General features: G+C 41.9%; 1 protein-coding gene across 1 annotated transcript in view; it reads right to left on the minus strand.

Moving 5' to 3' along the window:
* Positions 1–5,914, minus strand: part of zfpm1 (zinc finger protein, FOG family member 1) — a gene marked incomplete in the record, with an annotated part of 91,381 nt that extends 85,467 nt beyond the window's left edge. Inside the window, 1 exon segment of the mRNA XM_035664698.1 lies at positions 5,323–5,914. Within this exon segment, the coding sequence (XP_035520591.1) occupies positions 5,323–5,362 (40 nt within the window).
* Positions 5,915–11,347: the final 5,433 nt, after the last annotated feature.

The raw sequence follows: 11,347 nt of genomic DNA on the forward strand, positions 1-11,347 counted from the left end.
CTGCCTGCCTGCCTCCTATCTCTCCATCAAGGAGAGGAGCCTTATCAAGCTGAGAGATCACCAACCGTTGGGGAGGATGACGCACAAAGAGACACAGACAAATATCTATCTGCTACACAAACACCCGCTTCTCCTCCTCAACTATGGGCCTCCAGAAAAGCCCTGGACTTAATCCATTGTTGTTTGGGGGGGGGGGGAATTGAAAAAGATATCCATGCTATGTTGTCGTAATGTACCGCCCGTTGTGTGGGGGAGGTGTTGTTGTTGTCAATTGTTGCTTTTCTGGGTTTTTAAAAAAAAAAGTTCTTTCAGGTCAGAGAATCAGGTGGAAAAGCTTTGCTGCTCCAGAGCTGCACACTACCAAACTACATCACTTGTAGCGCTTGATATACCTTTTTGATCAAAGTGCCAAGACAATATCTGAATTTGGGATGGGAACTGATACGATTTCAGTTTTCGGCATGGAAAAACGTGCACAGGTTTTCAGCATTGTTTCACAAAAGTCTGACAGAGGAAATAAAACGCACAATCCATCCCTAAATATTTGTACAGCATTCGTTTTCATTTAGGTCTTCCTGCCTGCAAGTGTTATAATGGAGGACATTTACCCTTGCTGCTCCAGTAGGAAGCAGTGGCAGTCATGCACACAGTGTCAAACGCATGGAATTCCTGGAATTTAAGCCCATGTTGCATTGAAAGATGTTTTCCCCCTTGCACTGTTGTCATCTTTCTATATTGACTAATCCTTCCCTTCCACCATGACTCCTTCTTGTCGCAGGTTTCCAGCAGCGTGGGCACATGAGTCATTGTTTTGCTAAAACAAAACCATGCCCCATCGATAAAAGGAACTGATAAACTCAGAGGTATAATATTTTGATGGTTCAGATTATTTGGAACCCGTTCTCAGTTCCAATCCCTAATATGAGTTTGGACTAATATTAAAATAATACTTGCTACTGTAAAAGTACTAAGTAAAAAAGTCTGAAATTGACAAAATTGTTCAGGATTAAAACAAAAAAAGGATAAAAGAATTAGTCAACAAGACTACAGTCCTGACCAGACATTCAATGCCAACCTTCACTTTACGGTTTGTGAGACACGTTTTGGTTATACCCAGCTCTTATCACTTGTTTACCTTGATTATGCACTGGAGATTACAGGTTCACCCAAATTGCAGGAAGCACCTGTAGCCTTCACTTTATCGCAGGGCTGACGGCTTTCCAAAAGATGAAGTTTAAGTGAACGAGAACTAACTATGTAATCAGTTCAAATGAATTCAAACCACAAAACACAACGTAAAGCTAACACACAGTGCCTCCGCTGCCTCACTTAGTGACAACAACAGGTGCCTATAGTTTAAAGGGAATGGTCAGGATGAAACATGCTTCTCTGGGCTGTGTGAAAGCAAATGTGTGTGGTTGTTTTGAGAACTTTGCATAGCTGTTTCTTTTACTCTTCAACAGATTGTGAGTATACGGTTTGTTCTCGACCCATCAGCTCGCTTGACTCTCAGGTTCACACACCCTTCTCTTCGTACGTTTGCAAAGACGTTTCCATGCCTCTCTGCTGGATCATGACTGAAGCTTTACTCACAACCCCTTGTGTTGTGTTACCTTTTCACATCAATGGTGTCAAATCAAAAACACCTCCTCACAACAAGTTGGATGTCATGGCTTTCCATGCAGCACAGCTCACTAGTTTCCTCCATTTTGCATTCATGAAGAGAACAGTAATTGCCTAGTTTAGTGGTAGATCAACAGGGCTGCAAAAGGTCAGAGCGACAGTGCTTTTAACCATTACCACCCACTGGGAAACAAGGCACGGCCTGATTATTATTATTATTATTCATACTGCTGCACCTGCTTCATGGTAAATGCCTTCCAGGAGGCCAGTGAGAGGCTTTAACTCAGAGCACGCTGCAGGACATTTAGGATCTACTGTCAGAAATGGGATATAACATTCAGAGGTATGTTTCCATTAGTGTATGAATATAGGGATTGCCTTACCTTAGAATGAGCTGTTTTGAGTCCACCATGTTGAACCATTATGTTTCTACAGAAGCCCAGAATGGACAAACCTCTTCACAGCCCCTTCTCATTCCCAGGTTGTCAGATGCAGATGCCAGTGGTGCTCAGTTAGCTGCAATGTGCAACCTAACCTCTACATACCATTAAATCCTACACACTGGGCCTTTAATTACAGCTCCAGTCGCACAAGAGCAGATCAGAAAAGGATAACTAATTACAACCACTAAACAACAATCCCTTCATCAAACTATATGAATGAGTGGTGTGAATCATTTTCACAAAGGGCGTTAGAGGTGTACTGCTGTGATAATGAAACTCAACAACACTGGGACCTAGCTGGATATTTGTCATATCAGTAACAGCAGGCAGCACACTCAAAACAACATGGTGGACATACGGCTTTAGTAGTAACGGCAGTGGTGGCAGTGGTAGCACCAGCAGCCCCCACCTCTGCTGAACCCCCACACACCCCAGCCAAACAAAGTCCTTATCACTCCTCACTCTTTCCTATCAAAATGTCTGCCAAATCACAAGAGAGTCACGGGGCTGGGAGCCTGGCTGGCCTCGACCACAGCCGGGGCCTGGTGCACAGGGAAGCACGGTGGACCAGAAGCACTGATAAAGACGGCCATGACACCCCCGAGACGCGCACATGTACACACACTCTCTCGCTCTCCCTCTCTCACACACGCCAAGTCTAGTCTGGGTTTATCAGCCTCAGGGTCTGGAATACATCTCCATGCTTTACTGTAGGTGTCTGCTGGGAGTTCACAGCTGATAGGCCTCTCTATGGAAACGTATGAAAAAACAGGAAGAGACAGTACGGACTACTTGCAGCGGCTCACTAGAGAAGGTCATCAAGAGAAATCTTTATTAACAGATATGCTTGATCACGATAGATGGCGTCAGTGCGTTCAACGCTACCAGGGGGCAGGTTATGGAAGAAAGTGAGCAGCTAACAACAACTGGTTGGAGATGGGGCTGCTCAATCTGCAACTTCTCCTACACACTGTTCCCTTAACGTTACTCAATAATGTCTGATGATTGGGACGTTCAAAAGCAGCAGTATTACATTATTAATTATTAGTATTATTAGTAACAACTGGAGTGCACGGCCACTTATTGTAAGGAGTGTACTGTGTGTATAGGTCGGAATAGAAATAAAACTGACACATCAGCCTGTCCATGGTACTCTTGCACATCTGCAATTTAGCTGCTTAAGCAGACATCAATGTTAGCATTACAGAATGCCAGGACAGACCCTTCTCAGCTCTGGATCCTGGAGGTGCACACTCAGGTGACTTGAACGTGTGTGTGTGTGTGTGTGTGAAAGCTGTCAGGCAGTTGCACTCAACAGCTCCCATGCTGTTTGCTAGCTAGCTATCTGCTGGACACTGAAGCAAGGCAATCCCCTGGATCAGAGCGAGAATCACCACTCTGTGGGTGTTTCTGAGCAGCAGAAAGACACAGCCAACTCTCACAGCAACAAACTCACCCTTTGGCTGAGCAATAATCCAATATACAGAGAGCATATTAGCCCAACAACAACCAAGAGTTTTATTTTGCAGTTTGACTGACTCACAAAATTAACTTGAATTAGCTATCTAAATACAGCCTTTCACCTCCTATAGCTAATAAGTAGGGATAGGCACCAACATATCAATAAGCTAACTAATGATACTGAAGAAAGAAGAAATAATAAAATAACTGTTTTGCATAATGGCAAGTAGTATCAACATGAGTGCAGATACATATGGGTATCGGTATCAATATTGAAATCAAATCCATACTATGAACACACTGTTAATACTGTGAGGTATGGTTGAAACCAATTTTTCAAATTGATATTTTGACATGAAAACATTATATTTTTAAAAACGATCAAAATCAGCTTTGGTTTGTAGGTCTGACATAATGCTTATTGCTCCATTTGACCTCCTAACAACACACACCACGCTCACAAGTGAGGTTTGCATTAGACCATGAACAAAAAGCAGACCACTGCCATTGTATGCATTTTCCTAAAAATCACACATTGCAGAGAAAATACACCTGCTGTCACCAGAGAAATGTCACCTCATTAATACTTATACACCTCTATTTATGCAACCTGAGACTAAACCTCCAAATGTTGCCTTTATACAGCAGGTTTCAGGGAACAGACACACAATCACTGATGACAAGATATCATTATTTGCTCAATGTGATAGCTTACCAAACAAACTGTCCTGCTGATCTCATGGTTTCTATTCCAGCTGAGGCTTCCACAGGAACACATGCACACTTTTTCCTTTATCTGTAATCTCCAGCACAACGACAGTACATTCAGACTGAGACTGTCAGCTCAGAGTGCAACAGGCCTATTCTCAGGCCTCACACAGCACAAGGAGGGGTTAATGGCAATATCATTAATATGCTTTTATATCAACTTTGAACATCAGTCACCACCGATAAAGCTCACACGTTTTATAAACAGGAAGAACTCGTCAAGCACGGAGACCAGCCAAGCGCCAGACCAAGAAAAAAAAGGGCCTTTCAAGCGGACCTAAGATGCATTATTGAGTTAAAAGGATAGATGAAAAAAAAGATCCAATTGTAAGCAGCTATCAGCCGGAGAGATCAGCCAGGCGGCCTATCTGACGCCCCATCTCTGGAAAAGAGAAGTGAAAAGCCAGGGGGAAAATGCAACGGCGGCCTCGGCGCTGCCTCAGACAGAAAACAAATAAAAAAGATCCAATTTTAATCTTTATCTGGGCTCACATCGGATCGCTGCTTTATCTCTGTTCACATCGGCTTTTTCAGAGAACACTGACGTTTCCACAACAGAATTAAACAGGAAGCCACGGCCACAGTTTCAGCTGCCAATGGACAAAGCATTCTTTACAGGGTAATAAATGAAAACTTTTTTATATTCTTGCACAGGCTAGATAGCGGCTCTGCCAAAGTGGCGCTTTAATACTTTTGAAAAACGGTCTGAGATAAAGTGTGGGCTACACCGCTCGGTTATTCTAAGAAAAAGCTGCAGCTGAACTCCATTTAACTTGTGCTTTAAGTCTTCAGTGTTGGTATACGTTGTGTATTAGGCGATATTTACCCATAAAGCGGTGTCATAAAACTACCGAGAGACAGCCAGGCGGTACAGTTGGGTCCCACACTACTTATTAACTTTCCAGTGGACGCTCAGTTCAGCTGAAGCGCCTCACAACACACGCGGCTTCTGCCCAGAGCGCGCGTGGCTCACCGCGCGCTGCTACTACTCACAACAGTCCAACAAAACATTCAGTAATGAACTTACGCTTTATCTGCCGGGGTTTGCTCTGCTTTCTCCGGGACATGGCTGCCCTTCCCGGTGACAACAAGCCCGCTTGGACGGACTGATAGCGCGGCAGAGAAGCGGTGTGGTTCTTCTGTTTTCTGCTTCTTCTTCTCTCTCCCCACCGTTTATTGCTGCGACGCGGCGCTCCGACCAGCGACCGGAGAAATCCGCATGACCCGCCTGCACTTTGATATCTTCTGCCACGACAGCTAACGCGGGGCTACCTGTAGCTGAGTCCGCCCGCTTGTCGCTGCCCTCCTTTCCTTCTTTCCCAGAACGTGCCTTCACCTCAACCTTTCTCTCCGTTTTCCTGCTAACGTTATTCCTTCGCTGGGCGCGCCTCCGCCACAACCGCTAGCGCGTCTGTCAGCGAGCGCAGTTGCACTGTCTTCAGAAATGTTAACAGTGATAAGTAACAACAGTTCTGTGGAGGTCAGCGGAGTGACTGCTATTGTTTTCTGTCAAGTTTCCTTTCGCCGGTCCGCCCCCTTGTCCGCCAGCACTGTCTCTGAACCGGGGAGCCACTTTCAATGGAGCTCGAGAGCTACAGTCAACTCTGCTTACTACTGAGGAGAAAACGCGCCTCTGGAACGCCCCCTACGTCTGACGTATGGCACCGCACTGGTCTCCTATTGGTTCATTCTTATCCCATGTAGAACAAGCTTTTTTCAAGCTGTCAAAATAAAATTAGAGAAAACAAAATACATATTATTCTTCATATTTCAACTGTATGATTATTTAATAACGAGAAATACACTAAGAGACAAATACATTTTGCCAGGGAGTGTTATATTTTCAGTATAAATATTTTAAATAATAATTGTCAAATTAAATATTCAGTTTCAAGTTTTACCCCTTTATGATACATCTATTCCAATAACCAAACTTTTGTTATGTTAAAAGATAAATAAATAATATATACATAAAAATAATAATAATGACAAATGTTTATTATCTCAGCTGTTAGTTTCATTGTTGCCTTTTCTAAACAAGTTATATTATTGTTGTTTTGTGAAAATCCCTGATCTTCCAATAATTTGTTTATTTATATTGTCATATGACTTTTCCGTGTTCTACATTGCATAGTCTTATAATGGGAGGCAATGGAACTTCAAGTTCTTGGCACACAAAAGACTCTCAAAGACTTGAGTTTTGTCCAAATTGTCATTTTGTTGTAATTTCCTGAGCAGTGTGTCGCCCCAATTAACTTGATATATTACTGCAGATTTGTATTTTATGAAGTGTGTGATGGTATTTTTAAGTGTTTTCATTGTACTGTACTTTGATTCTTGTTTGAATGTGATACAGACATGAGATTAGCCAGGATTTCCTTTTGGGCTGACGACAGACTGCTTTGGTTTCCTGCATGGATGACTCAGATTTAAGTCATTGCATTAGAAAGGTACCTACAAAGTACAATAGCAGTATTAGACTATGACATTGAGTATATAAGGGCACAGATGTGAATGGATATGTGTACAGACAAAATTTTATTGAACTTGTTTTCAGTCACTAACACTGGACTACAAACAGCAGGTGGGGGGATAAGACTTCCCACTGTTATTTCATCTAATATTCTGTCAGGATACTGATTAAGCCTTTTAAAATCTTTATTTCTATATTGTAAGGACAGGATACATTGAATGTGAAAGTTATATTTGTCAGAAGTAAAACCTTTTCAAAATTCATAAGATGAGAAAGTTTGATTTAGTTGTTAGTTTGATAATGTTTGTTTTAAGGTTTATATTCCTCAATCACTTTTTAAAATAACAGATAATCTCATTTCCACCAAGTCAGTGAACTACAATTCAGGTAACCCCCCAGTCACTGGTATGCCATTAAGTTTCATTTGACCCTGGGATCTGAACCAGCAACCCCTGGGTCACACACTTGCTTTTCCAAATATGCTACTGTCTTTTAATGTGAACTGAGGAGGAGCTGGAGTTGGCATCTTACCAGTTAAATTCACTGGTGCCACCTAGTGGCCATCTTTCAAATCACAAGAGTACCTCAGAGTGACCTGAGAGGGCTCAGAGCTGGAAAAACACAATACATGCTTTAAGCTATGTAGAGCTAAACAGTGTAGTAGCATGGAGATGTGCCATACTGGCAGCTTAGTGATTAATATTCTGAGACTGGGAGGAGATTCTTCTTGTAAAGCTATGAATGCATATATAGCAACTCCACACCCATGCATGTATAGAGAAATACCCACCTTAACATGTGAATCTCTAGATCAGCTTCAGTGCTCTTTGTCATATTCCCCAAGTATGTGGACCTGTTCTCCGGTGATATGTTCCACAGTATCCACTCTGAATAATTTTTGGTCATTAATCCGAATTCCAGACACTGTTTTTCGGACCATGACGTCATTCCCTGATTTCATTGGGGTCAACTGGAAATCTTGGTCATGTATTTTTATCTTCACTAATTTCTAGTTGCCCTTTCATGACATCCGACAGTGGTCAGATTGTGTTTTTATTAGCATTGTGTATTGTGGGGATTTTAGTCACATTGTGCAACATGTACAAAACAACATAACGTTGTTTACAATAGTCATCTACTGCTTATCACTTCCAAGAATGACAGATAAAAAACCAAATGACCTTATTAGTGTTCAAACCACTCCTGTCTGCTTTTCAAGGGCAAAGCAGCAAGAAGATTTTAAGAACATACACTTTTGTTGTTGCAAGTGAAGAGGTGCAGACTACAACATTGACACATTTTTGAAATTCTAATGAACTAAACAATAAGTAACTTTAACAAATACATGTATTTTTTTATATCTGAATAAATCTTGTATAGAACTGTCAAGATTCATTTTAGTGCCACAGTGCCCTTTAAAATTGTTCAGGGGTCACCAAATAATATAAGGAAAGAATAAAATACACATTTTGGGGTATTTTTTTCAGATTGTTTCTTTTTTTTATTGTGAAAAACTGACAACTTTAGTCATGAGGCATCATATGTAATTCATCAATTTAAGCGCCATAAGCCAAAAACATTAGACACTTCCCTGCTTAAAATTAGTCATGCTAGCAGGGGGGCACAAGGGATGGTATTATAATTCAGGCCACTACCATTTTCTAAAGGATTTAGTTTGGTGATCTCCTGACTCTTCATTTCCCCAACAATTTGGTGTATGACTATTATCGCCAGATGGGGAAGGTAGGACGGATGTACATGGACCGGGGGAGGTGATGGTAGATATCCACTGGGTTGATGACCTTGGAAATGGGAAACAGGCCCACAAACTGAGGAACTTCCTAGATTTGACCTTGAAGTGCAAGTCCTGCGTGGACAGCCAGACCCCCTGGCCAGGGGTGTAGCTCGCCTGGTAGCGGTCGGAAGTGTGGAGGAGAATGGACCGATCCTGCAATAAGCCTCTGGTACTTGGTCTTAAAGAGTGGGGGCTGGTAACCCTGGGAGCATTGGAAGAGGTAAAGACTGGTGGCAGAACTGGGAAGGGTGTTCTGTGTGTATTCAGCCCAGAGAAGGGCCACAGGTTGGACTCAAACCCTGGCAGCCTTAGTACATGGGGTGCCAGGTCAACCAGGTGAGCTACCAGGACAAGATACTCAATATGTCTACTGGGAGTATTGAATGCTGTCTTCCACTCATCTGCAGATGATAGGCATTTCTCAAATCGGGCTTTGAAATATGGTGGCATCTATGAGTGGGAGAGGGTAACTGTTCTTTACTTGTAGACTCTCACTATGTATTTGAAGCAGGGCCGGAGAGTCTCGTTCTTCATGATAAGAATCCCACCCTAGTGGGGGAAGAGGAGGGTCTTATTATAGGAAATCCTAAATACAGCCTCACAGAGCTGTTAGCCTAGCTATAGACTCTCATTTTTCAACGAAAAGTCACAGCAAGTGTCCCTATGTGGCCCTCTGGTTGGCTCAAATGCCACTCTGCTTGCAACACAACTGCTCAGGCTATATGTTGGGCTACAGTAGTGCATCTTCTAAGCTTTCTGACTTAGTGTCCAATGATGCTGCTGTATGCTAGAGCTTTATAACGTTTTGTCATATTTGCTGAAACTTTCACTATATGTCAGGATAAAGTACATAGTAGTACATGAGACAGATAATCTGTGAAAAAATCAGGTTCCTCTGGCTTCTCCTAGTGCTCCTAGTGGTATTTATAAGAATCCAACCAAAACCAAAAAAGAAAACAACCAATCAAATCAAATACAGACGATTTAGGGCCTGAGAATGAGACTCAACAATCAACTATCTTTTTCATACATTTTTATAAATGTTACCTAATGTAGCTTTAATATCATTAATTAATACAGCAGCATTCCATGTAAGTGATGCAGTTCCAGGGCATTGTTTCATGCATGATAGCTCACTTGAATGTCTTACTCAAACACTTAATGGAACTGAGCAACCATTCATGTTATTAACTGTGTTTTACTTGCTGTCAAACTCTTACGCTGTGAGAAAGTCTATTGTCTATTTACATCCACATCCATTGTACTGTATTCCTCAGTGCCCCTTAGCCAAACCACTGTTCGGCAACATGTTGCAGATAAGCTTCTTATTAAGCAGAATGCCTATGAAGTGAATCCACCTTGTAGCAGAACGAAATTGAAAATTTACAACAACATGGCCTTGCTCCTTTCCGTCAAGTTCACAGAGCTCACCATGTTTGTTCGACCTGATGGAACACCTTGTTTCTACTGACTGTACAAAGGTAAACAGTGTTGCCAAATATGACCTCTGGGGTGGGGGATTGATTTGACAGGCTAGGATCTGTTCACAGTTTCATCAAATTAGCATTGCCTAAAGATTACTGCCAAGTGTCTTTAAAACACCCAGAACTTCTGACACCTCTGTAACCTTAGTCAATATCTAATAATAGCAGTACACTGTGATGGTATTTGTGTAATGTGCTAATGCCTAGTGCTGTTAGTAGTGGATACATTTGAACTGCACTTGCAATATTGATCCTTTGCTTGTTGAGTTCCATTCCGAATCTGAATCTTGCTGTTTGTTCTGTACTGTTATTGTTATGCATTCAATATAATTAGAAATATCTATAAAATATGTTTTTTTTTTGTGACTTACTGTCAGGACCCTCGCACTGCCCTGGCCAACCTTCTTCCCAGACCCTAACCAAGCTCAGTCTCCAGCTTCAGTTACAGTATCATCCCTGTGTGCACTGCAGATTGCTATTTGGTTGTACTTGCAGGTTATGCTTAGTACATCTGAGATTTATACATTATATACACTGATCTGCCATAACACTGTGAGCACTGACTTGTGAAATTCCCAGTCTGCAGTGTTCAGTACCTATCAAAAGTGCTCCATGGAAGGAAAAGAACCGACGACAGGGTCATGAGGGTCCAAGGCTCACTGATGCACGTGGGGAGTGAAGACTGGCCCGTGTGGCCTGATCCAACAGACAAGCTACTGTAGCTCAAATTACTTGTAGTGAGTTACTGCTCAACAATGCTCCTAAGCACCATTAAACAGGAAATCACAGCGATGCTATGGCCAATATAATATTATTTGAATATAACATTTTAAAGTCTTCAATATTGTGATATTATTCTTTCCAACGTGATATCTCCAAGGAGGTGACAAATTTGTGTTTGTTACCAACAAACACAAAGGAAAAACTGCAACAAAAAAAACCTGTGATGCACAGCACAAGAGGAGCACACATCAGGCGCTGTTTTTAGCAGTTTGTTCCTATGTGTTTGGAGGCAACTGGAAGTTGCTCAAGGTCATCCAGGATCATATTAATTATATCTATAATTTACGGTAACATTAGCTAACTAAAGATGTGACTATATATATGTCACTTTTCTTTCTTCAAACGGTGGCTGTCTTTTCAAAACAGATTAGCCTAGCACATAGCATATCTAAGAACGGAAAAGGAGGAAGTTGACCGAGGCTTGCTCAACTGCATTAGAGCACAAAGCAAAAAGAGGCGGGACTTAGGAAAGGTCAATTAAGACGAGCGTAATCCTAACTTGGTCATTACATCACAG

The sequence above is a fragment of the Morone saxatilis genome, unplaced genomic scaffold (genome assembly GCF_004916995.1).
Source record: "Morone saxatilis isolate NCDOM2014 unplaced genomic scaffold, NCSU_SB_2.0 Contig2, whole genome shotgun sequence".
NCBI classification, from domain to species: domain Eukaryota; kingdom Metazoa; phylum Chordata; class Actinopteri; family Moronidae; genus Morone; species Morone saxatilis.